This window comes from Terrapene carolina, unplaced genomic scaffold (genome assembly GCF_002925995.2).
Source record: "Terrapene carolina triunguis isolate 2854851 unplaced genomic scaffold, T_m_triunguis-2.0 Scaffold96, whole genome shotgun sequence".
In the NCBI taxonomy this organism is placed as follows: Eukaryota; Metazoa; Chordata; order Testudines; family Emydidae; genus Terrapene; species Terrapene triunguis.
The window spans coordinates 73,781,923-73,809,754 of record NW_020664447.1 but is presented as its reverse complement, the minus strand read 5'-3'; the positions used below and the strand labels follow the sequence as shown (position 1 = coordinate 73,809,754).

Genomic DNA, 27,832 nt, shown 5'->3' with positions numbered 1-27,832 from the left:
CATTAGTAATGGAACCACAATGCATATCCATTAGTAAATCTGAGGTCAAGATGATACAGAGTTTAAGGCTTTGACCATGTACAGTATGAGCTAAACTCATCTTTGTATTTCAAGGGACGGGTATTGTTGTTGGTGTCTATGTATGTATACACGTTATTTTGCACTCATATGGCTCATTTTGTCAGAATACAAGTTGTGCTATATAAATAACCCTCACAACTAGAGAGAAGTCTAAACTAGAACCCTGGACCCTTCGTCCCTGACCACTTAAACTTCCCCAGACTTCAGATCTGAATGTTGTGGCTCTGTCATATCTTTAGTCCAAAGCCCCTGTGGAGTAGGTGAAATGCAAGAGGGGGGCATGAGGAGCCTGAGCTAAATCTAAGGACACAAACTCCCTTCCCCTCCCCAAATTTTAGGTTGGGAAAGGGGGTTCTGAATTCAAACCAGGATTCCACTTTCACAATTGTCCCCTTTCACTATCATTAGATGAACCAACCCTCCTCACCCCCCAAAACAGTGTCGAATTTCAGTGTTCAAAATCCACCTTTCTGTACATCACTTCTCCTAATATCCCTGTGATTTGACACAGGGCCATATATTCTGACACGTCAGGATCTGTCAATCATATTTAAAACTCCCTCAGTTATCACATTCATCAGTTATCTGACCTTCTTCAGTCCATCGCATTAAGACAATCCCTGTTGTAAGGTACTGTTTATTCCACTTCACAGACAGGGATACCATGGAACAGACAGATGATGTGAATTGACCAAGACTATTTGGCAATATGGCAGTAAAACCAACAAGGGATTTCAACCCCCTGCTCTATACTGGCAATGGGGAAATACATTTCCTCCATCCCACACCAGGTCCCTTTCAGTTCCAACCTGCCTAAGAAAACATTCCAGTTCCTTAGAGGCAAATGAAAGTGACTTTTAAACAAAATATACACAGTATAATTCAAAGCATATGGCCAAACCTGGCCATCTTTACTCAGACAATAGAAGTTCTGCAGGCATAAAGACTGCATGATTCAGCCCATAGTGAATGTACACTGCTAAAAACATGCAAATTTTCCTTAGAGATGACTATTCTAGCACCCTTGACTTTTCTGTAAGAGCAAAATAAAAGCAAGAGTAAAACAACAATCAGTTCTGATTTATACTAAAAGCATTCTTCCTCTTTAAGGGATGGAGTCATTTTTGTTGTAAAGAGGTGAGAGAGGCTACATTCATCCTTTATACATCATGTCAGTGCACAACTGCCAGTTGTTTGGGTCTGATCCTGTAAAAAGATCCACATGCACGCACCTGTAGTCCTGGGCGCATCTCATGGGACTCTGTGTGGGAATGATGTTAGTGCATGTGGATCTGTTTTCAGGATCAGACCCATCTTGTGTTTTATTGGGATCGCTGTGTCCTCAGAACATGAGCAATAGAACTGACAGGCAGAGAATAAGCAGTGTTCTGATTCAGTGACTTCCTCCATTAGCCTTGCGTAGACTGATGACAGTTGTGCAGTGCTGGAATGGAGTACAGTACAGCTTCAAAGTCATGTACTCCTCTGCATCACACTCACATGAAACATAGTATTCCTTCCCTCCTTAAAGTTTGATTACATTACATTCACATTTAGTGCACATTTCCACACTCAAACATAATTAGCTCACAGTGAATACCATATAACCCTCATGCAAAACAAATAACAGGAGCATTAGAGTTACAAAACCTAAGCATTATAAAGTAATAGTAATGACCAGTTAGGGTAATTTTTATAAATATTCCGTTAGCCTCACAACTACCTACATTCCATTAGGGACAGTATTAGCATGTGACAATTTACCCATACACAGTGACTTTAACTCTGACCCAGAAGACATGTCTACAAACTGTTCCAATGCTGTGGCGGGATGTTCTACTCCTAGCAGTTTAGCAAGGATTTGAGGAGGTCATAAATCAACTCTGAGATTTGTTAAGTGAAAATTGAAACTTCATTGTGATTGTGTGGAGATTTCCTTTCCAAAGACAACCTTCAACTTCTCATTTGTCTCATAATCACAGAAAAGTTTGAGACCTGACCATTCACACTAACCTTCTGTAGCTGGGTTAGTCTTCCATGGTGTGTTAATTTTTGGTGGGAGCCAAATGAATACAAATACTCACCGGCTGGGAGTATAAAATTAGAACTGGAGCTGCGGCTTGGAACGTTTCCTTGCAGTGTTCTACAAAAAGAGTTGCAAGGATAATTTGGTCAAGCAAGGAACTTGTGTGTGCTTTTTCTGACAGTGAACTATTTTGCGCAGTTCCTTTGATCTAATTGTACTTATTTTTATAAGCTTGTTTTCATAAGGCCAGATCCAGTTACACCAGTGTAAATCTGAGGTAATACCACTGAGTTAGTGCGTTTACTTTGGATTTATGCTGCTGTAACTGAGAACAGAATTTGGCCCATGAAGAATAAACCTAATAATACTTTGTATTTCATATATTCATAGATTTTAAAGCCATAAGGGACCATTGTTATCATCTAGTGTAGAGGTGGGCAAACTATGGCCCAGGTGCCACATCCGGCCCCTCAGACGTTTAAATCCGGCCCTTCAGCTCCCGCCAGGAAGCAGGGTCTGGGGTTGGCCCCGCTCCAGCCGGGGAGCGGGGTCGGGGTCTTGCCCCACTCCAGACATTTCCCAGAAGCATCGGCACGTCCCCTCCTCCGGCTCCTACATGTAGGGGCAGCCAGGGGGCTCCGCACACTGCCCCCACCCCAAGCGCTGCCCCTGCAGCTCCCATTGGCTGGGAACCGCAGCCAATGGGAGCTGCAGGGGCGGTGCCTGCGGACAGGGCAGCGCACAGAGCCGCCTGGCTGTGCCTCTGCATAGGAGCCAGAGGGGGGACATGCCGCTGTTTCTGGAAGCTGCTTGAGGTAAGCGCCACCTGGAGCCTGCCCCCCCTCCCACCCTCCGAACCCCTCGGTCCCAGCCCAGAGCACCCTCCTGAACCTGAATCTGATCACAACAGTTTTGAGGGAAGGGTTTGATCCACATTTGTAAAATGTCAGTGACTGATATAATATTAGGCTCAGAGAGTGAAATGCACCAGATCAAATCAGCACGTTCAAAAGACATTAAGAAGTGACTGATGCTACGTTTTGTTGAGTTGTTTATTTAACCATACAATGGAAACCTAGATGTTCCCATTGACTGATGCACTGCTAGTATTTATTTATGGAGACATGAATTATAATCTTGGTCAGGTCACAAGGGCAATGAGTTCAATGGTCTCTTCCTAGTCCCAGCTGTGTTGGCACAGGGGATGTCATAGATACGTAGCTTCCAAAGCCAGAAAGGACAACCGTGATCATCTTGTCTGACCTCCTGTATAGCACAGGCCATAGAACTTCCCCAACATAATTTCCAGAGCAGATCTTTTAGAAAAATGTCCAATCCTGATTTCATCATTTGCTGCCCTATAGATAGTTTGAAGGATTTCACTTTTATTAGTAGATGTCGGTAAACACAGATTTCACCATATCACCAACTGTTGGAAAAATATTTCCATCAATAATAGGCAAAATTTTCAGATCAGAAAAATAAGAAAAAGGCTATTTGGGAATTTAGAGTTTGTTTTAAAGATATTTACTTGGATATTTTGACATGTGATGTTGACAATTTGTGTTTTAATGACCACAATGCTTTGACTTTTTGAATCTCAACGTCTACTATAATTAAACAGTGATTGTCTAACATGCCCATAATTTCCCACAACCGTGAACAACTGAAATTGATAAAAATCAGGAACAATGATTAAAACCCACAATTTTGTGCCATTGTGAAAATTTACATTGATAAAAATTGAAAAAAATGCTTAAAAATAAACATTGATGTCTGTCACAATTAATTGTTAAAAAAATCAAATTCTGCCAAGCCTATAGACCTTCAGCGTGTTGCTATCCTCTCAAGCCACAAGGGAAACAAATGTGCCGCAGAGGTTTATCTCTGAGTTAAATGTCTCCCATGATTACTCCTGGTGCAGTTTACTCTTGCTGTGGGCAGTGCCTATGGGCACAATGTAGCCCTTAGAAATAAATACACTTTTCTTCTTTTAATTTATATTTTCATAAGCACTGCATAAATTAATGGATATTAATTAAATGCATTAAAAAAGTGACAGTACTGTAGAAAAATGTTTTTTGAGTAAAGTCCTCTAGAAGCTATTAGTAACTGTAATACAATTCCTGCATTCTTTTAAACTAATTCGCCATCCTCCATCCAAGGTTAATATGATAGCAGCTCCATCCCTGATTGTAGGTACTGCTACTTCTCCCAGATAAACCTTTCCTAATTTTGTTTAAAAGCCTGAACTTATCAGCATGATGTTTCTCTGTAAAACTAAAACTGATCCTGCCATAGATGGGCAGTCACCAAGAGAAAAGACATTGCTCTCTGGCAGCAGAGCTGTACCTTTCCCTTTGTATCTGAAGGCAATGTGGTGGATGATGGAGCATCACAAAGAACTGTGGCCAGCACTTGATGACTTGCTGCACCACGTGGTTCTCAAGCAATATCCATCCAGTACACAGCAAGTAGAGTTTACTGCTCAGAAAACTGGTCCCAGATGTGAAATAACCTCTTTGTACATGTCTCCGGCCCTGGTGCAGTTCTATATTCAGGCTGAATGAAGCCTATCTGATTATAAACTACTTATCCGGGGGAACTCATGTATGTTTTTCACATTATCTTTTACAGCTCCCAAGTCTACCTTTTGCCCCACTGAAGAGACCTGGTGGCCAGGCCTGGTTATAATCATTGCGGTATGCTGCGCCACACTAGTGTTCCTCTTTGTAGTTGTCATCATTTGCTACAAAGCCATAAAAAGGTAAGACTGGGGGCACCCTGATTGTGCCTAGGGCAGATCAACTCCTCAAAGTGCTTTTAGATATTTGGCTGCCATCTTGCGTCCTGGTTTTCTTTCCCTAATGCATCCTGTAACATCACTGCAGTTAATAGCCTGTCTGTGTTTTCATTATAAAGCCAGTTTTTATAACCTGACTCTTTTCCTGTGTAAACGATGAAGTTCAAAGCACAAATATTCAGTCCTGAGAATGATTAAAATCTGTGAAGTTCAGATTTGAATGGGAACTTCCTCCATAGTTTGGGTGTTGGGATATGTATCTAGGTTTTGGTCTGGCCCAGCATAGAAGTAGGAGCCAGCTGTCATGTTCAGATCTGGATCCAAGTCCTGTTCAGATTTTCCCCAGAATTCAAAGGTGTTCAGATTTGAGGTTACTGTCCACCACTAATAATAATAACAATCGCTTAGACAGATACAGTACCCTGCAACCCAAACCCTAAGATACTTCATTTGGGGCTCTTAAACTATCCCTAATTCAGGGTTCCAAATTGTCACCTTGAGACCCAAATGCAGAACTGGGTGTCCTAATTTAATTCCATGTACACACTGTGTGTAGCAATCACTTCAGTTGCTACTAGTACAACCTGTCTCTACCATGCCAGCTGCCACTGGTACAGACTAGGTCTAGTTGGAAAACAAAAAAACCACCCCCCGCCCACCTGAAAAAAATCACTTTTGTCTCATTTTCCAAGGAAAATGTGGAGTTTTTGGTGAAAAAATCAAAGTTGAAAATTTTTGGCCAAAACCTTCTGGTTTAAAACCAAAAATTTAGATTCAGAAATGCCTTCATGGTGCCTCCCGCTCCTGCTTTCCTCTATGGGCTAGACTCCCAGGCTGGATTATGTTTCCCATGGTAAACCACAGTCTTCCCTCTTACTGAGCTATCACAGTGCCTCAGTATAGTCACTGGCCATGGACATATGATCTGGCTGGGAGACCCAGCCCATAGAGAAGAATGGGAGCATGAAGCATTACAGCAGCATTTCTGAATGGGAATTTTTTGTTTTTTGGCTGAAAACTGAAAAAAAAGTTTTTATACTTTTTGACAAAAGTAGAAGTTTTCTGCAGAAAGAAGATGCTTTTGTGAGATATTTCATTTAGTCAGAAACCCAATGTTCCATCAAAAACAGATGGAAAATCAGCCCAGGTACAGACATCTCAATGTTGGAACATTGTACATGTTTTAAGAGCATCCACAAAACCTATCCAGCGGATCAGGACAAGAAATGAAGAATAATGTAACCACTTGCAGCCAAAGGGAGGATTCAGAGGGCAGAATGAAATGTTCTGTAGCTAACTTACTTTATTAGTGAGTTTCCAGAAATCAACTTTTCTTTTTATAGTTTAGCCAAAACCTGTATTTTTATCAATTTCAAGGACTTTTAAAACTTCCAGCTTAAATAGCTGAACTGTTTTAAAATGAGAATTTGCAGAGGACTGGATGGCTAATGGAATTGATAATTGGTAAAAAGTTTTGCATCGTTCTAACTCAACCTCAATAGACTGAAAGCTATTAGTCTCTCATGACTGTTCAGTGGCTTCATGAGAAATGCATTAGTGGTCTCAGTCCAGTTCTAGTGGATAGGTGTCCATGTCACACAAACACCCACTGCATTGGGCTAGATAATGCTAAATATTCTGTTAATGATTACTGGCAGAAACTCTGCGGTTGTAAAATACACTCAAGGGAGAAGCAACTCCCCAGCTCTACATTCACCAAGCAAGGGATTTCTCTTCAGAGCAGTTATCTTCTGCTGGCTGGGAGGGTGTAGAAAAGATGTTCACGGAACTGAGGGCTTGTCTACACTTAGAGTGCTGTTCTGGTGCAGCCACACCTCTGTAGTGCTTAGTGAAGGTGCTACCTACGTCAACTGGAGAGCTTCTCCATCAGTGTAGGTACTCCACCTCCCCGAGAGGCGGTAGCTATGTCAATGGGAGGCGGTAGCTATGTCAACGGGAGAAGCCCTCCCATCAACATAACACTATCTACACTGGGTTAGGTCAGTATAATTGCCTCACTCAGGGAGTGGATTTTCCATGCCCCTGAGGCCTGAGCAACAGTTATACTGACATAAGTTGGTAGTGTAGACCAAGCCTGAGTTCAGAGCTGCTGCGTGCCTCCAGAAGGTCAGTGGAAAGCCTATGGGGCATCTTGTTGCAGGGAAGAACAATATAGCTACCAGTTAAAGACAACCTAAGCAGGAAGAACTGTCAGGCGTTTTCACTTCTCTGAGCCAAATGCTAGTTTAGCTGCTGAGTCTTATGTTGATGATTACATTATTGACAAACACTAAGCTGAGAACTGCTCAAAGTGGGGATGAATGTCTATAAAAGAGAATCTCATTAACTGAAATGGGGTATTTTTCAGAGTAACTAGAGCATTTGTCCTCCGCAATGAATCCTTTCAGTAAAGTTATATTGAATGGATGCCCTAGAGCTGTTGGCAATATTCCCAAAGAGTTGTTGCCTTGATCCTTTTTGAGGAATATTTATTGGTAAGCTCTAGGAAATGAGACAAAATATGACCTGAAGAGCTCTGTGGAGCTCGAAAGCTTGTCCCTTCCACCAACATAAGCTGGTCCAGTAAAAGATATTACTTTCAATATGGAGAATCATCTGTTATGATTAAACAGCTTGTTTTTTGGAAAGTCTGAGAAATCCCCAACTGTATTTCCTGTTCCTGTTTCCATTACTCTCATCTGTCCAGAGAAAGATAGGAGAAACACAATATTTTGGGGTATGCAAAAGGAAGTTAAGGGAATGACCCTAGGTGGCTCTCTGAGGCAGGTTCCATTCTAATATGTTCTCTGTTCCTAGCAGTGTCTTTTCAGTCCGTAGTGACACTTTGTAAATGTGCTTTGTCTTGGTCCTTGTGTTAAGAAAAGCATGCTACTTGCCTTTCGAAAGCTGCTAGTCCCTCCAAACCTCCCTCCTCACTCTATATCATTATTCATCTTCCGTTACTCTTCACTTGGCACCTTCTTTAACATCACACCCTATACCTGGAACTGAAGCCCACTTCTTGTGCACCAACCAATCTCATTCCCATACACACCTGTCTTCATGAAGCCTTCCAACACTGGCGCAGTCTGCTTCCTTTCTCATTTGACCAATGTATCCTATATTTCTGTGGCTAAATTAGATTGTGAATTCACTGGGGCATGAACCCCCTCTCTTCAGACAGAGACACAGAAATCAGAACCACTCCAGTTCCAATCTTTGCTCTGACACTGACTTTCTCTGTGGGCTTGGATGAGCGACAAGAGGCTAGTGGTGCCCTAGGCTTTCTGAGTTGAATGGGAGTAACTGTGGAGTGGAGAAGTTACCCTATGAGTTTCTAAGCAGTGCATGTCGGTGTGACCGCTACATGAGCGCTCTCCACTCCATGCCTGGCTGGTACAGAGGAAACCATGGTTATAGCCCTCCCTCCTCATGCCAGTTCAGGCAGCTAGAGCCTGTACTGGTACTAAGAGAGAGCACGGCCTTTGTTCCCTGTCACAGTGCAGCTGATCCTTCTACAGTCAAGTTGGGAAAAGCAGAGGCTCCTTGTACTGTTTCTCCTTGTGCACCTGGGCTGGGATTCGGAACAATCTGGTCCTTAACATCTCAGTTTCCTCATCTGTAGAACAGGCATAAGAAAATTTACCTACTTCCCAGGGGTGTCATGGGGATGCATTACCTGATGCTTATTAAAGTATTTGAAGGGTACATGTGTCAAGTATTATTATAATTTCATATGCTCTTTAAAATCTTGCACATGCTTATGGCACTCTAGCGTTCCTAGATTATTAGCTCTTTGGCAGAGGGGTCATGTTTGTAAAACACCAGGAAGAGTAGAATCTTGGCCCTGATTGGGGCATCTAGGCATTACGGCAATATAAATATGGGGCTTGGCTACACTTGCAGATGTAGAGCGCTGGGAGTTAAACCAGCCTTCGGAGACCGCAGCAGGGAAAGCACTGCCGTGTGTTTACACTGTCAGCTGCAAGTGCACTGGCGTGGCCACATTAGCAACTCTTGCAATGCCACAAAGATCAGTGCATTGTGGTAGCTATCCCAGTGTGCAAGTGGCTGCAGCGTGCTTTTCAAATGGGGGAGGAGGGTGGAGTGTGACAGGGAGTGTGTTGTGTGTATGTGGGGGGAGGGAGAGTGTGTTTTGGGGGGGCAGAGAGTGTGTCAGCATGCTGTCTTGTAAGTTCAGAGAGCAGCAGACCCCCCCCCCCCACCTCTCTCTCTCACATACACTCACAGCAGCAGCATTCCACAATAATGGTTTGCTTTGCCCTGGAGTAGATAAGCATGCCGGCTGTCAGAAACAGAGCTTTGAAAGGGGATATCCGCATGCCTGCAACCAAGTTCAAAACAATGACCAGAGTGGCCACTTGACGTCAGGGGATTATGGGATGTTTCCGGAAGCCAATCACAGCGCAGTAATGCAACACATTGTCCACACTGACACCCAGGTGTTTCACCCAGCGCACAGCAAGCTTTATGCGTCTCGTGGAGGTGGATTACCAGCTCTCCAGCTGCAGAGTCCAGGTGCTCTACATGCCTTGCCAGTGTGGACACCTCAGGAGTTAGGACATCCGGGACTGATTTAATGCGCTCTAACTTGCAAGTGTAGCCAAGCCCATGGACCACTACTACTATTATACACTAATAAGTCTTGCCATTGTAACGCCGACAGACCCCGGTTGTCGGCAGGCAGGATTGAACCTTTTAGCTAAGGCTGTAGAGCAGACTCATTTAATTCTCTCGCTTTCTAAGTGGTCTGGGTACCACTAGCTGGGACAGAACACCACACCCAGGAGGTGTGTGGGTTACACCATCACCATACATTCCTTGTTTTGTGCAATTAGCACAAAATTAAAAAATTCTAGCTAGCCCATCAGTTACAGAAAAAAAAAAGTCTACATAAAAAACATCCACAGCAATTTAATCTCTGATTCCTTAAAAGAAAAGCCTATTTGGCATGAGATCAGTCGCCACAGTGGAGCCCAATATGAATTAAAAATACAGATTTATATTTCCCTCAAAGTGTGAATAAGGGAAAAGTCAGTGGCAGACCCACTAGTGTCGCTGTGCCAGTGGACATTGTTCCAAGTAATCTTACTGCAAGAACCTTCTGGAAACTTGGGTTCACATTTGGTTGGGCCCACAAGTGAAGTGAGTTGTACAGCCTTCACCATCAATGGTTGCTATGTCATGTTTGTCTGTACCAGGCAGTTTGACATGGTTAGCAGTATTGGTGCTAAGAGGAAGCTGAGCAATGAAATAACAGGAGTCAGATGGGTCTCAGGTGCAGTAAGAGTTAAAAGTTATTTGCAGGAAAGCTTGGACAGAGATTTATTTGCACAGCGCTTGGTTCTACTGTATTAGTCCCTCACTTTCATAAGAATCAAATTTAAAGCAGAAAAAAGAAGAAAAATCCTGTTGTATTGAGACTTAAATCTCATTTGGTGGTTTCAAAGGGCCAGATTCAATCAAACTCAGTCTGGTGTCTGCATGTTTCTGTGAGGAGAAGCTGGGGAGTGACCATTCTCAATGCAACAGTAACTCAACAACATTTTTACTGAATCTGGATCAAAACTGCATCTCTTGGTTTTGTTTTATTTTTAATGCTGGAAGTTCATGAGAGTATCAGCTTTAACTTTACAATTCACAACATACAATACAGTGTATTAGTGTTTTTAATGTGAAAAATTATTGCCAGAGCCAAATCTGCATGTTGCTGTCTCACCCTCTTGGCTTCCATTAAAATCAGTGGAGTTACACCAGTATAACCAGTATATCTTCCTTGATGTAAGGAAGATTGTAATCAGTTCCTCTGTTTTCATTTCTAATAGCAAAGTGTATCAATCAGCTTTAATGCTTAGAACACCAGCGAGATGTGCCAGACAAATTATATGCTTAAAAAGACATGCTAGATAAATTATATGCTTAGAAGGCTATATATGCGACAGATTTCTAAAGGGGCCGCAAAACAGCCTCAAAAATTGTGAGTGCAGATTGGATTTCTTGCACATAGTTTTTCACAGCCTAGTTGTGCACCTGAGAAATTTATATTTGTGCATGCAAATAGTATTTGTGCGTGCAAATTGTGATGTTCAACACCTAATGACTGGCTGTCAGTACTCTATCTGTATATGCACGTATTCTTGGCATGCACTGAGCCAGGGCCGGCTCTAGGATTTTTGCCGCCCAAAGCAAAAACAATTTTGGCCGCCCCCGCCCCCCGTTTTTTAATTACCCCCCCTCCCCAACTCCGCCCCTTCCCCAAATCCCCAGCCCTGCCTCCTCCCCCCAGGCTCTCAAGCCTAGGAGGGAGGGAGGGAGGCCGTTTCGCGCGCCGCAGCCGCTCAGGATCTCCCCCTCCCGCCCAGGTTTGAGAGCTTGGGAGGGAGGGGGAGACTCCGAGTGGCCGCGGCGCGGGCGCCGCTTCTCCCCCTCCCTCCCAGGCTCTCAAGCCTGGGAGGGAGGGCAAGTAGCGGCGCGCGAGCGGCAGCGGAGGTGACCTAGGGCGGCCGGGGCACATTTTTAGGGGCGGCATTCTGGCGCCGGCCATGCCGCCCCTAAAAATGTGCCGCCCCAAGCACCAGCTTGTTTTGCTGGTGCCTAGAGCCAGCCCTGCACTGAGCACCAGGAGAGCTCACACACTGATGTGTCATGTTTGTAATGAGGTTATATATTTTATGGCAGCACCCTCATATTTTAGACAGAAAGGACACCTCAGGAATGTTAAGTTGCTATTACTGTCTTTTTATTTTGTTGCTGACAGAGTGGTAGATACTTTTTTTAATGAAAGATATTTATCATCTGAAATTATTCAATGGCACATTAAAATTATTTAAGAACTGGCCAAATTTAAGGACTGGCCCTTATGTACCAAGAGCAGCCATAACCTGTAACATCTTTCATTCAGGAATTTCTAAGAATGTCCAGAACACTAGTTTGAACTCAGAACAATACATGTAGTAGATGTTATTCTATGCGTTTTGCTGATGGGGAAACTGAGGCACAGAGCATTTACAAGACTAGCTAGTCACACAGCCAGTTATTATTAGTGATGTATTATAACAGCTGTACCAGCATATCTGAGAAAATGAACAGTTCAAATTCAAAAACATTTGTAGTTATTTTTCTAGTATGTCTCTGTAAAGTACTGTCACTCCTTCCCTTTCCCTTGAATGGGTGCATCCTGTTTAATAAATGCAGATGAGTCAAGAAAAATCAGTAAATAGCTTAGGATGCAGGGAGAGGGAGAATGGACATTTGACCCTCCTGGAATTACTCAAATTGCTGGTTGAACTCAAGATAATTCAATGTGAGCTTGTTGTCTAAGCAGTACTATGTACAGGGGCGGCTCCAGGCACCAGCACAGCAAGCGCGTGCCTGGGGCGGCAAGCCGCGGGGGGCGGCCTGCCGGTCGCTGTGAGGGCGGCAGGCAGGCGGCTTTCGGTGGCGCGCCTGCAGGAGGTCTGCTGGTCCCGCGGCTTCGGCGGCAATTCGGCGGCGGGGATGCCGATGGCGTGACACCGGCGGGCCTCCCGCAGGCGCGACGCGTGACCAGCAGACCGCCCGCAGGAACGCCACCAAAAGCCAGCTGCCTGCCATGCTTGGGGCGGCAAAAAACATAGAGCCGCCCCTGACTATGTGTCCCACATCCTCAATTGGTGTAAATCAATGTAATTTCAATGAACTCAGTGGAGCTATGCCCATTTAAATCAGCTGAGGATCTTGTTGTCTCTTAAGCTCATTTCTACGTTCCCTTACAATGTAAGCACCTAGATCATAGTACAATAGTAAGATGGGGGGGGAGGGGGGAAATAGACAGGTAAGGAGGATTAAATGTTGTTTGGTAAGTAAACAGATGAGATGAGGGAGGGAGGTTGATGCATTACATAATCCTATTTCTGTAACTCACTACTATGTCATTGTCTTACTATAAGAGGACTAAGATATTTATATAAAAATTAAAAAAAATACTCCTGACTTCTTATGTAAAGTTAAGAGACAGCAGCTGTCTCCTGAGACATGAAGAGAATAGCCAACCTGAACATCCCAAGTCTCTGTGCCATTGGATGCTTCAGGTATTGGACTTTCTAGAAGATTATTTCAGATTATTTTTCTATGTGTGAAAAGTCTGTATTAAAAATCTACAGCACATCCTCACTCTCTGAGATGACCTTTCAGCAGCCCATTTTGCCCAAGGAAGTGACTTCTCGGGTCTGCTGGATTTGTGGTAGGATGAATAACTCTGTTCTCAATTGTATATCAAAGGGTTTGCAGACAAAAAATACTCTTGCTAAGTCAGCAGGAAAAAACAGGCCCATATTGGTTAACAATTTCACATAACAGATGTTTTGCTCATTCTTGTAACTTTGCTAAGCTACAACAGTTACATATACGCTCCATAGCACAGGGGAAAGATACTGTAAATACTTACATATGCATTTCCTTAAATAACTGGCACATTCACCTTCAAATCATATTCTAATAGAGGAAAACACTATGTTGACATAAAGTGACTGGTCAGATTTAAACTGACAAACAAGAAAATTCATAAATTAGGTATTCCAGAGGGTCTAATATCCAACATATGACATTAAATACCTTGCATGCTGCAGTACCCAGGCCTAACAGGGTGGCTTCAGGATGTACTAAATAATCAAGGGAACCTTGAACTGCCTTTCTACATTTAGCTAAATGAACCAGTGGTACTCACAGGAAAAACACTGCTTATTATGGGTTGGACTGAGTAAATGACATAGACTGGGGGCAGCACATATTCTCTTGGTAGAGGCAGAATGTATTCTAAAGTGCAATGGAAAAAATATGTATCATCTATTAGAACAGCTTTTAGTAGGTTGATGAGAGGGTTAAAATTAATCAAGCTCATCTAGCTAGAAGACTGAGACATAGGACTGTGATGATGGAGATTGTGTAAGCAAAAGACAAACCCTTTATGAAAGCAGCTTCAATGTACACTGCCACCCAAAACCCCATTTCCAGGACCCAAAACCAGGTCCCTCCAACATGGAAGGGAGTCAGCCCATAGAAAATGCAGTTCCTCAAGGAGTAGTGCTTTGACTCAGAGATGAATTTGGAAGGAAAAGGAAGTGGAAAAGGAATTTGGAAGGATTTCAAAGTGGCCAGAAAATCAAAAAACCAGTAAGTCCTAGAAAACATATTATAGCCTGAGTACCTCAAGTTTTTCCACACAAAGTTCATCTATAATTTTATGGTCATCATAAATGGATTGGCTGAGTGCTCTGCCATCTTTAATCACAGCACAAAGGCCAATGCATGTGTTGCTTGGCTTGTATTTCTAAGCACACCACTATGGATTTAGTCTCCTCTTGCACCTGGGAGTGAGGTTTGTGGTGGACCCACTGATCACATACTAAATATTCTGAACAACTGGTCTTACTCTCGGCATGAAACCTCATGCAGTGTCATTTTTACCTGTGAAGAAGTGTGAGAAAGACAAGGTAATTTTGGTAATATCTTTTATTGGACCAACTTCTACTGGCAAAAGGGACAAGCTTTCAAGCTACTCAGAGCTCTTCCCCAGGTCACTTGTTGTGTTATTTCATTTTGACCAAAATTTACTGAACCTGAATGTAACCAAATTGAATTAAAATTGAGTATTGTCTAAAAAGAAAATTATCCTTACTTCCAGCAATCCATGAAATTTGGCTATTAAAACACGTCGGACCCACATCTTTGCTAACCCAACCTACTTTTATCATATTTCACGTGCAGACACATTAATTCCACTGTGAATAAGAGTGGTGGAATCCAACCCTTAATTTACATGAAAGCTGTGTGTGAGGGGGACTGGATATCTCAGGGCATTGGGTAATGGTATAAATACCTTTTAGCTCTAAGTTGCAAGTTCAGGTCCAGCCTGTGGGCTCTACTGTGCAATGACTTCCATGTGATTACTTGCGAGAGTAAGTGTTGCATAACCAAGCACTAAAGGCCTAATCCAAATCCCACTGGACTCAATGAGACCATTCCATTGACTTCAATGGCACAACAGGGTCTTAGTCTGCACGAACTGAAAGTTGGTGCCATCTGACGGCTGTTTAATGGTCTATGTGACATGAGTTTGGTAGTCCTGGTAGATAAGTGACTGTCTCATCAAAAATCACTGCTACCACTTGTTAGCAGTTTCATTAGACAGATTAAGGATTGAATGGGCATAGCAAATGAAAAATCCTTTCACCCCTACAGATGGTAGAGTTTGAAGCACATCAGCAGTCCTGTGTGGGAAAATTGGCTCTGCTGCTGCCCGCACAGTATCTGTTCTGTGGATCAGCACTGGACTCTGTCCTCCAGGACTGTCAGTCTGGAATTTGTATAAACACTTCATTTGTGCATAGCTATTAAGGGGGGGGGAGAGTAGGCTCCATCTTCTATTTGTCTCCTTTAAGATTACACAAACTTACACAAACATGCGGATGAGAAGAAAGAGTGCTGCCATAAAAAGGAAAATGTCACTTTTTTCCCCCATAACCCAGAATGACAGAACATTACAGAAAGCCTTTCTTGGTTTCTGTAACATCAGAGGAATGCCCCACATATCGCACAATGGATTTTCCATTAAAATGTTGTTCAGTCGTTGACTTTTAATTTACAGCATATTGACTGAGAAGCCAATAGAAATCTATAGACCATTATGGTCAGTTCTGTGGCTCATTAACTTTGTGCCATTAGCACTAAAGAATATGACATTTTTCACTGTACTGTGCAGTTGTACATTAGATGAGGATATAGGAATGTGTAGAACTCTGTGTCCACCCAGCATCCTTATAAAAAAATGCTGCAGGACTCGATGGTACTTGGCCCAAATGCAGAAGGACCAATACTGTAAGATTAGGACGTGATGCTCAACTTAAGCTAGTTCTATGCTGGTGTAACTATGTTGGCTTCACTGGAATCACAGTAGATTCCACTTATTATGAATGCCGCAGTTGACAACAAAAAGTTGCCATTATCCAGCAGCTGCCGATAAGCAGAAGGCAAGTTTGTGGGGCTGCAGCCAGGAAAGGAAATGCTGGGACATGGCTTCTCTACGCCTCACAAACCTGCCTGCAGTCAGGGCAGCAGTGGGGAGTGGGGCCGCAGCCCAGATGCCAGGGCTTTCCCCAGGGAGGGGAGGCTGTGGGCAGGGGGGCAGTAGGGGAGTGGGAGCCTGCGGAGCTGCATGGCACCACTCCCTACAGGCTGGGAGGGTGACTGTGAGCAGGGCAGCAGTGAGAAGAGGTACCGTGCAGCTGCATGAGCACCCCTGCTTGCCATGGAAAGCCCTGGCATCCCATCTGCAGCCCTGACTGCAGCATCCCTTCCCAGCCTGTGGAGTTGGGACTCCAGCTGGGGCTCCCCCGTTAGGCGCTGATATGAGCGAACCAGACCCTCACCTCCTGTGTGGTTCCCAGGCGCAGAAAATTTGCAGAGTTGCAGCGACAGAAGGAAGCTCTGCCAAGTGCTCACGTTCCAGCGCTTCCTTCCCTGGCTGGAGCCCTGCAAACTTGCCTGCAGCTGAGGCCTTTTTTCTAAAGAAAAGTTCTCAATAAGCCACATGCCGATGCCAGTATCAAAATCCCATGAAAATTAAGGACAATGAAATGGGATTGGGTCCCAGCAAAATGTTGCTATTACTCAGAAGTTGTTAATATCAGGGTTGCTATTAAGTGGTATCCACTGTATTCCCAATTTGCACCTGTGTAGTTAAGTGGAGACTCAGGATCATAGTAATGTTTTGAGGATAATAGGTAGTGTTGCCAACTCTCATAATTTTACCTGAGGACCACAAATGGTGTTTTTCTTAAAGCCCCAGCTCCTGGAGTCATGTTAATACATGGGAATAGTGGCTTGCTTTCTTTTTTTAAAGTAAGTTTGTAGCCCTCATGATTGTGGATAAAACCTTGAAATCATGACATGCGTGTACCCTAAAGACTCCAAAATCGGAAGGCAAATAAGACCCCAATATGTTATTTTTGTAATAATCTCATTTTAAGACAATCTCAGGCATTTTGGGGGCTCGATGATTTTTGAACACTTGGGGTTGAGAGTACTGGCACAGCTGAGTGCCTGAGATACACTCAGCACAGTTTGTAGGAAGAGCCAAGATGGCGTTTAACCTGATCTTTCCCTGATCCTGGGTTCAGTCCAGTCCCTGGTTTGATTACAGCAGACTCAGAGCTACTCTTCATTACAGGCAGGATCCTGCTCCAGCAGTCACTGGATCTGATCACTGAGATGCTGGGGTACCCTAGACTTACTTTCTTTCTCTCAGGAATACTCCTTGACATGGGAAGAGCATGACACAGAATAATGACTTTGGTTCTCCACCACCCAGGGATTCCCCTTAAACAAAGGAATCTTGAGAGAGCCACTTAAGCCGGTTTAATAGCTGGGGTTTTTGCCACTGAAGAGGTACAGAACATCTGGAATGGAGCCAGTGGGGCCTGATTTCTCAAGGGCCTGAGCAACTGCAGCTCCCACTGGTTTCAACTGAAGATGTGGATGCTTAGAACGTCTGAAAATCAGGACCACACTGTAGAATACCATGGGCCTGAATTTCCTCTCGGTGATGCTGCTTTTACATCTGCGCAGCTCTGTTGACTACAGTGAGGTCCTGTGCTTTTTACAAGGGCAGGAATACAGTCATATTTGCAAGGACACTAGGATCCTCTTAATTTACACATATCCCAGTTTAAACCAAAATGTGCTGATAAAGAGCCCAATGGCATCGTTTAGGGACAGTCCCTAGGAATGAGTGGTAAGGAGCCGCACTACCCAAAGGGGAACACAGCCTCTGCAGGCCTACTGTTACAGCCCTTTATAGGATCAACTTACTATACTCCCCCCATGCTGCTGACCGGTTATACTGGCCAGTGCATAAGGTGTGTGAAGCCAGAGTGTCACCTCATGCCCACTGTTCCTTTGGGAGCACCAAGAGAAAAGGAGCCCATGTGATCCCCAAAGACACAAAGGCTGCAATTCTGCCTGGCCATTATATGGGTTGTGGAATTATGATGATTTGTTACCCACAACAACCATCAAATTGTACAGTAGCTACCTATGTAGCCACATGATCTTATTTTTGTTACCACATCTTCCTTCCCCTCTACAGTATGTACTCCTAACTATTTTACAGTGTTACTGTATTGCTAGCAGCTGATAGTTCTCTCCTCAGGAGCCATCCTGGACAAGATGAGTAGACGTGCTGTATTGGCAGAATTGTGGGTGGAGGGAGCTTGAGTGTGCTAACATTTGCCATGATTCTCCATACACATATCAGTTTTACACTAGTATTACTCCATTGCGTTACATATATTTATTCCCGATTTACATTGGTATATGCAACTGGAGAATCAGCTCCATTTTGTCTGGCTCTGAAGAGCAGGGTATTAAATGCCCATGTCAAAAAGCATTTGTGGAGCTTCACTGTCCTTATAATATCACACAACAGCCACACTTCACGCTAAATCCCTGTGATGGGGTAAAGTGCTAACAAAAGGAGTAAAGACTCTGGAACCAACTGTGTGTTAGCCAGAAAAAAGGCAAGAATGGAAAAAAGGTCATTTCCCATTCTGGGCCTTTGCAATAAACTAATCATGTGAAGTGGCTCAGATAGGGAAATAATGGAGTTCCTCTCTTTGATGTCTGCTTTTTGAGGCAGCGGTATGAAGGATGGCCATTTTCTTAGGAAACAATAACAGAAAGCTAAGCCCAGCTTGCTGTTCATTAGCTGTGACATGAAGAACCCTGTGCCCCTCCCACTTGTATCTATTCTAACAGCATCATGATTGAGTGCAGCCAAATTCTTCCACACATATTGTCTACTATGCTTGTCTATAAACATTTTAAGTGGGTTTAGTGCTGTTGAAAAATGAAGTCTGAAATCCCTTAAAGACTGAAGCTCTCTCCAATCACAGAAACAGCACAGCAGATTATAAATTCTTTGGAGCCACGACTGTTTTTGTTATGTGTTAGTACAGTGCTTAGCACACGGGCACTCCTAGGTGCTACACTATCCAAATAAGTAATAATAAAATAATAAATAAATAAATAATAATAATAAATAATAAAGGGCATTGGAACTGCAGGGTTCACCACACTACCCCTTGCCAAAGTGTTTTATTTCTGATCTGAAAGAAACTCTGTATGTGAGATGGAAGCAAAATCTCCGTGTTTATTCAGTCCTCTGCCTTTCTGCTCAGGCTGTCAGGAAGGGTCTAAGTAGAGAGAAAAGGTGTGAAGTAGACGTATAAGCACTGAAAAGGCAACTCATTTATACAGACCCCCAAACAACTGCCAGCCCCAAACTCTGGATACCCACCTGGGCTTGATTCAGGTCAGTAGCCTAGAAGTTCACAGATTGTCCAGCTGTTAATCCTTCAAACTCCCAATAATCTTTCTACGCTACGGGCTACATTTTGCACTCAGTCACAGTGATGTAAATCCACAGGTACACCACTGGCTCCAAAGGAGTTACTCCAGATTTACACCAGACTAGGTGAGAGCAGACTCTAGATTCATGGCAGGGCCGGCTCCAGGCACCAGCGTAGCAAGCAGGTGCTTGGGGCGGCCAATGGAAAGGGGTGGCACGTACAGCTCTTTGGCAGCAATTCGGCGGCGGGTCCCTCAGTCCCTCTCGGAGCTGAGCGCGGCTTTTTTTTTTTTTGGGGGGGGGGGGGGCCGCTTGGGGCAGCAAAAACACTGGAGCCAGCCCTGATTCATTGGCCCAGTTCTCTTCCCATACTGGTGTAAATGAGAAGTAACTCATTTATATCAGACTGCCTAGGGAGGTTGTGGAAGCTCCTTCACTGGAGGTTTTCAAAAGGAGGCTGGATAGCCATCTGTCTTGGATGGTTTAGACACAACAAATTCTGCATCTTGGAAGGGGTTAGGCTAGATGACCCTTACGGTCCCTTCTAACCCTATGGTTCTATGATTCTAACTCCATGGAAGTCAATGGAGTTCCACTGTTATAAAGCTGGTATAAGAGTGAGTTTGCTCCCAAAATGCCAAGTATTCCTCCTGGTCAGAAACGCTGACTTATTTAACAAGCTTAAATTCTCTCCTTCCATGTTTTTGTTTTTAGTTTCCTTGCAGATTGGCACTGGTTTGTACTAAGTCCTTCCTGAAGAAAACTATTGACTTCAGTGGGAATTTTTGCTTGAAGAAGGACTGAGTAAACCCTGAATAAGGGCTTTACTGTCGTAGTGTTGCCATCAGTCCTTTATGGCCATGGCAATATAGAAAGAGCCTGCCCCTGTAGACAGCACTGGGATGGCAGCAGTTGGGGAAGGCAGAGTGTTACACTTTTTAAGATGCAGCAAGGTCTGATCTTTAGCTCATTCCTAACTGAGATTGTGGAAGCATTATACCATAGGCAGGCATAGTGCCTCCAGACAATGCCATCTGGTCGCTGTACTTCGTTCCCATTCCCAGCACAACTGTGATCCTTGAGGTACAATTTAGTTCTGTATTTCTTAGAGATGTAGGCCTCTGGATGCACATATGTAACTCCCGTGGCATTCCATTGCCCACTCAGAAGGGACCAGGCCCTGGGAAACGTAGGCAATAAGTTGATTGATGCGTTTGGTCCATAAAAAGGAGCAAAGGTCCAGAACTTAAATACTAATGACTATTTTCTGTACAGAGTGACCACAAGTCCCTGTAGTTTCCACCCTTTCAAAAATAAAAATAAATCACTTTTTTGAAAAAGAAAAGAAAAGAACAACAAAGTGCTAATCCCACTTATAAATAGCCTTTACTGTGCTTACTTTCACTGAGCAGAAAAAACCTGTTCTCAAAGCTTGTACAACCTACATTTTCATGTGCCCCACCCACATAAATCCAAGAAATGAGCAAAGCACTAATTAATACTGATAAGTTGTAATGGTCTGTGTAATGCTTATTTTTCAGATTTAATTAGTAAATGTTTGTCAGGCACTTTGAAGATGAAAAGCACTGTATAATTACTAAATAATAAATAACAGTAGCAGTCGTTCAATCTGTACTGCAGGAGGGAAAGGGCCTGGAAAATGTTACAGGAACAGAATGAGAAGGGTTCTCATTTTTGGCTTCTAGCCACATTTTTGCATTTGCATTCTAATGCATAATGTAATGGAGTTTCCATATTACTGACATGTATGATGCAAATGCAAAATTGTCAGTACCTTCAAGTTGGCGTGTGTGTGTGCACCTATTGTTGTGCATACAACTGATCGCACCCACAAAACCTACGTTTACCTGCAGAGATCAGGGAGTTAGGAACCTGCTATGGCTGTGTGGGTATGTGTAACAGGGTGGTCTGCCCTTCAAGGGCCAGGAAGTCTGGGGCCAGCCATCCCTGTTCAGTTATCAGCCCCAGCTTAGAAGGGGTCAGGTGATCCCTATTAAGGGCTGGGAATAATTAATAAAGGGACAGATAATAGGACAGAAAATATCATGTTGCCTCTATATAAATCCATGGTACGCCCACATCTTGAATACTGCGTGCAGATGTGGTTGCCCCATCTCAAAAAAGATATATTGGAATTGGAAAAGGTTCAGAAAAGGACAACAAAAATGATTAGGGTTATGGAACGGCTTCCGTAAGAGGAGAGATTAATAAGACTGGGACTTTTCAGCTTGGAAAAAAGACAGCTAAGGGGAGATATGACCGAGGTCTATAAAATCATGACTAGTGTAGAGAAAGTAGATAAGGAAGTGTTGTTTACTACTTCTCATAACACAAGAACTAGAGGTCACCAAATGAAATTAATAGGCAGCAGGTTTAAAACAAATAAAAGGAAGGTATCAGAGGGGTAGCCGTGTTAGTCTGGATCTGTAAAAAGCAAGAGAGGGTCCTGTGGCACCTTTAAGACTAACAGATAATAAAAGGAAAAACACAACGCACTGTCAACCTGTGGAATTCCTTGCCAGGGGATGTTGTGAAGGCCAAGACCATAACAGAGTTCAAAAAAGAACTAGCTAAATTCATGGAGGATAGGTCCATCAATGGCTATTAGCCAGGATGGGCAGTAATGGTGTCCCCAGCCTCTGTTTGCCAGAAGCTGAGAATGAGCGACAGGGGATGGATCACTTGATGATTACCTGTTCTGTTCATTTCCTCTGGGGCACCTGCAGGGCCGGCTCCAGGCACCAGCTAAGGAAGCAGGTGCTTGGGGCGGCCAATACCAAGGGGCAGCACATCCGGGTCTTCGGCGGCAATTTGGCGGCGGGTCCCTCAGTCCCTCTCGGAGCAAAGGACCTGCCGCCAAATTGCCGCCGAAGAGTGGAGCGGCGCGATCGCGCTGCTGCCTTTTTTTTTCTTTTTTTTTTGCCGCTTGGGGCGGCAGAAAACCTGGAGCCGGCCCTGGGCACCTGGCACGGTCCACTGTCGGAAGACAGGATACTGGGCTAGATGGACCTTTGATCTGACCCAGTATGGCCATTCTTATGTTCTTATATTTGAAGAATCAAACTGTGTCCAGAAACAGGCTTAGGCATGGCAATGAGTCCTGGGCTGGGGAAACTGGCCACTAGTCCTGCCCGGTGCAAAACAGTGAGTACACACAATCAGAATCTGGGGTTGGGCTTGTTTTCTCGTAAAGCCTCTTCCACCACTACATGCACACCATGGCTCCAACTTTAGTGAGCCCCGCTGTCAATTCTGCCTCCAGTATTGCAGATGAAACACCCAATTTGTGCTTGTCTGCCCCACGGGATCTTGCACATGGGGAACATCAAAAACTCTTTTCTGGTACCACTCCTGTTCAACGTGTATGCAAGACTATTAGGGGAGATGGTGCCTTCAGTATGCAGATGTCAGCCAGCTCTATATCTCTAGTTCGTAAGATCCAGATAGTGCAGTTAAGTGATTCATCCAATGTCTGGCTGAGATTAGGGATCGGATGAGGCCTAGGTAGCTGAGACTCAGCTTCATTAAGACTGAAGATGTTACAGGGAGTTTTCTTCACTACATTCCTGCTCCAATCAGACTTGCCACAAGCTATATTGCACCAGCATGAATGAAAACCCTCATTGCTAATTAATAGTTGAAGAAACTGGCAGAGTAAAGGATTTGAGAAGGAAGGATGAGCTTGTGGTTAAGGCATGGCACTGAGACTCAGAAGATTTGGGTGGAATTCTTTGCTTTACCACACGTTTCCTATCTACCCTGGGACAAGTACCTTAATCTCTCCGTCCCTTCTTTGTTAAATCTGGGACAACAATTTCCCCCATTCTTGGTCCGTCTTGTCTATTTGAATTGTCTCAGCTTTTTAGGGCCGGATCTGTCTTTTATGTCAAGTGCCTACCACATTGGGGTCCTGATCTCAGTTAGGTTGTCCAGGTGCTACCATACAGCGATAATAATGAGTTGCCCATGGTCACATCAGAAGTCTATAGCAGAGCTGGGAATAGAATCCAGGTCTCCTGTGCCCTAGTCACAAAATCATCTTTCTTCCCAGTAATGGGTGGTTGTTTTGCCCAGCCTTTTCCAAAAGGATAAATAAAATTGCAGTGTGGGATCCCTTTAGCTTTCAGTGTTGTTTGTGAGGCTTACATTTCATTTCTGTTCCAGAGAGGCTGCCCTTCATTAGGCACATAGTATAGCAAAATTCACTGCTCAAGCTTATTTCATTCAGATTCCCTTAGCAGAGAATTCTGATTTCTTTTATTTAGTGGCTTTTTACCATGTGGGAACGGTCAACAAACTGAGTTCATTTTTTACCTTAGGCCCATTCAGTTATTCTCTACTGTCAAAAAAATCTATCAAAGATGTGTTCTGCACTGGAAACAACTGAGGGATAATGCTGTATATCAAATCTCTCTAGTCAGAAATTACTTTCTACGTTCTCTTTAGAGGGTTTTTTTTTTAATTAGGAGGTGAAAGGAGTGGGGTAGGATTAGGTTGGGTTGCTATGAGTATTTTTTTAATGAAATTGGCTTTATTAAGTAGTCCAGTATTACGACAATGCCTCCTTTCTTTCTAAAGGCTGGTATCCTGTGGACAATAAGCAAAGAACAGAAGTTAAATCACTAGTTTTAAAGGGGGAATACTTAGTGGTAGTAGGAAATATGATTGAATTATCTCTGGCTGTCTGGTCCAGATTGTGCTGTTATACCACACTAAATTCTGATCAACTCCATTGAAGTCTATGGAGTTACTCTTGATTTACAATGGTGTGAGAATAAGCTCCCCACACCTTTAATTTCTTATAGGTTTCAGAAACGTTATTTGTAATCTAAACAGGCCAGATCTTCCTTTCAGACGCACCCATTGATTTCAGTGGACTGGACTAGGTAGATCTGAGAAGGAAGAGCTTAGACAATCACATTTTAGACTCTCTGACACCTTTGAACACAAGGTCGGGGAACTTGTAAATGCTGATGAAGAGCTGAAGAGCAGCTCAGCTAAGAGTATTTTGTTCCCTGAGAGAGCCCCTGGGTGAAGGCAGCATATTCAGTCTTTGCACAGGAAGGGGAGATTTGGCCACTACTGAAGAGTGTGATGCATCCAAAAGTGGAAATAACCCACAGCCTTCGGGGCCTGCTAAAATTTACCCTAGAAATTGGCCAGCTAAGAACATCCTTCAGAGAGAGCAGAGGTCAGTGTGAAACGCTGGCGATTTGAAAATGTGTGAACAAGGCTCTAGGGTTCAAACAGAGTAGAAGCCTGACCTAAGAAATAAGGCAGGTGGGGCCTAATCCAAAACCCATTGATGCCAGTGTGACTTGCAATGGTATGAAAATGTGTTTCCTCACAGCCTAATAGAATAGGGGCATGCAATTCTGAAAGTCCTTTTTTTTTATTTAATCTGTGAGAGATAGAAAAGATGTGGACACAAAATGTGTGCTGCTTTTCCTCTGTAAATCCGATCTGTCACACAAAGGCTTGGGCAAGGTCAGGGCGGTGAAAGGCCAGCTGAAATGAGATCTCTCTTTAACAATTTGGAAGATGGTTTTGAACAAGAATATCAGTTACCCACCAGACACACCTGACCTCTCTGAATGGGGAGTTTTGGGGCCAAGCAGGTGTGTAACTGTAGCTCAAGCACAATATGCTAACATGACTCACAGACCTAAATAAGGAAGATTCTGCATAACTATCTTCTAGATTTTTACACATAAATTTGCTGTTGGCTGAATAAATGAACCTTGAACAGAGAGCATTGTTGTCTTCAGAGGGCCTGTTCTGCTCTGTTATGCTGCGGTAAATTGGGAATGAAGTTATAAATTAATGGAATGAAAGCAGAACCTCAATTTTACAAATACCAATCTTACGAACAATCAGTTATATGAAGCATTTTGGGGGGGAACAAAATGTCACATGGGAAAAGTGATGGCGAAGAACAAGTCAACATCTTTTCACATTCTGATGTCTTTGGTGCATTAGAAATTGATTTGCCATGGTTTGAACAAAAATAAAGTGATGCTGCGTACCATACTGTAATTTATGCACCCTACCTATCATCATCATGAGATATTCAATTTTATGAATTCCTTCATCCCCAATTAGTTTGTAAAATAGGGGTATTACTGTACACTGAAAAATTGAGATCAGAATCAGTGTAAATATTACCTACAGACTACCTTCTGGAATATAACGTGTATACCAATTTCACTAGTTAGGGTGAGAATGTGATCATCTTCCTTAAGATTCCATTGATGGAACTGATTCTCCTCTTACTTACACCAGTGTAACTCTACTGACTTTAGTAAAGTCACTCCTGATTTCCACTGATATTACAGAAGAGAATCAGGCCAAATGTATCGTCATTAATGACTCAAGTGTGGTGAGCTCTGAAATCAGATTTAAACAAGATAAAATTTATAAAATTATAAACAAATTCTCTTGTACACAAAGACCCTCTTTCACTATTCTGGCAGTTTAAAGGTGCTTTAAAGTAAGTGTATATTACTTTTATGCCCTGTTTGAAAGCCCCTTTTACACTGCCAGAGGGTGTAAAAGGGCCTTAATGTAAGTAACTCAGAACTCAAGCCACATGGTCCAAAACAGAATGTAGTTGAAATGTACACCCATCTAAATCATACAAATAATTTCATAGATTCATAGAAGTTGTAGGACTGGAAAGGATCTCAGTAGGTCATCTAGTCCAGTCCCCTGCACTCCAGGCAGTACTATGTAATAACTAGACCATTCCTGACAGGTGTGTGTCTAACCTGCTCTTTAAAATCTCCAATTATGGAGATTCCACAACCTCCCTAGGCAATTTTTTCCAGTGCTTAACTACCCAGAGAGTTAGGAAGTTTTTCTTAATGTCCAACCTAAACCTCCCTTGCTGCAATTTAAGCCCATTGCTTCTTGTCCTATCCTCAGAGGTTAACAAGAACAACTTTTCTCACTCCTCCTTGTAACAACTTTTTATGTACTTGAAAACTGTTCTCATGTCCCCCTCAGTCTTCTCTTCTCCAGACTAAACAAACCCAATTTTTTCAATCTTTCTTCATAGACCATCCATTCTTTTCGATTTTCATTCTAATTTGAGAGTAAACTAACAGGGTGATATATTGCAATGATATATATTGGGACAACATTATTTTTTAGGTACAGAATCCTAAATCTCTAGAACATCTTGGCTAGCATAATTGGGAAACTGGACTGCTTGGAATATGTACAAAAGCCTTGGGAAATTCAGAAGATTGGACACTGACAAAAAATTGAACAGTACTGAGCGTGCTTCTGAAACTTGCACAGCTACAGGTGCCTTTTATGGCAATTGTAGAGCATTTTCTTTGAAAGTGGGAGGTGATTAAGCCAGTAACCACTTCCTATGAGTAATTAATGGTATGACTGTTGCACCTTAAGACCTTAGTTGTTGATCTGTGAATGCATATTGCTGGCACCTAAGTGGTCATTAACTATAACATTTAATAAAAAGATGTTAGTGTTTCATAAAATCTCCTTCACACTTGGCTTGATTTCTCTCTAAAGACCCTCACAAAGTCTGCAGTCTCATGTAACACAACCCTGTGTATATACAGTGCAGTATTTTTACATGGTGGAATTGTTCACGTTCCAGAATTTCACAAATGCTGCATTAGTGGCAGACTTGTGTGTGTGCATCTGTCTCACTAAAGTATAATTCTCTGCATGAAATACCCTGTCCCCTTGCCACATCTACCTAATCACAAGCTTTTGGCATAAGACCTGGTATAACACGTCCAGAAGTGTTCTACAGAGCCTGCAGCATTGATGATGTCTTAGAGTCAGCAGAGAGGTGGTAAAGTTATAGTACATCTGCCCTTCTCGTTGCTTGGCATCAGCTGTTCCAAAGAGAAACTCCCTGTAAGGCCACTGAATGCCTAAAGCTCCAAGATCGAGACATTTATTGGAAAAGAAATTCCAGCAGCACAGATGAAATCTGACTCCCCAAAGCTTTCTAAGCTACCAAACATACTAGTAAGAGAGCCAAATCCTGAGGTCAATGAGATAATTTACTGAGAATCATGGTGGATTCCCCATCACTGGCAATATTTAAATGGAGATTGGATTTGTTTTTTTAGAAAAAGATATGCTCCTAAAAAAGGAGTTAGTTGGGGGAAGGTCCCTGGCCTGCGTTATATAGGAAGTCAGACTAGATTATCACACTGGTCCCTTCTGGCCTTGGAATCTATGAAGTTCTCGGTAAAAGTGAGGTATTAGCTTTTGTGTATCAGCACTGCCCTCCACTGGAAGGAAGTTCAAACCTGCTCTCATATATGTGGTGGTTTTCCTCTAGTGGCTGGAGGCCTAAAAAGCAAGTAAGTAAAAAGACCTTTCCTCCCAGTTTTACTCCACAGTCCCAGATTTCCATATCATGTCCCAAGAACTTTTAAAATATCCTGTTGGTTTTTTTAATTTCTTCAACCAGAATGGTCAGGTTTTTTTATAAACTACAAATTAATGATAG

General features: G+C 43.1%; 1 protein-coding gene across 1 annotated transcript in view; it reads left to right on the top strand.

Annotated features, from left to right (window-relative positions):
• The window catches only part of PRIMA1 (proline rich membrane anchor 1), a 61,315-nt gene that overhangs the window by 26,479 nt on the left and 7,004 nt on the right, over nucleotides 1-27,832 (top strand). Inside the window, exon 3 of the mRNA XM_024197116.1 lies at nucleotides 4,745-4,874. Coding sequence (XP_024052884.1) covers nucleotides 4,745-4,874 — 130 coding nt within the window. The remainder of the gene's footprint in view (nucleotides 1-4,744; nucleotides 4,875-27,832) is intronic.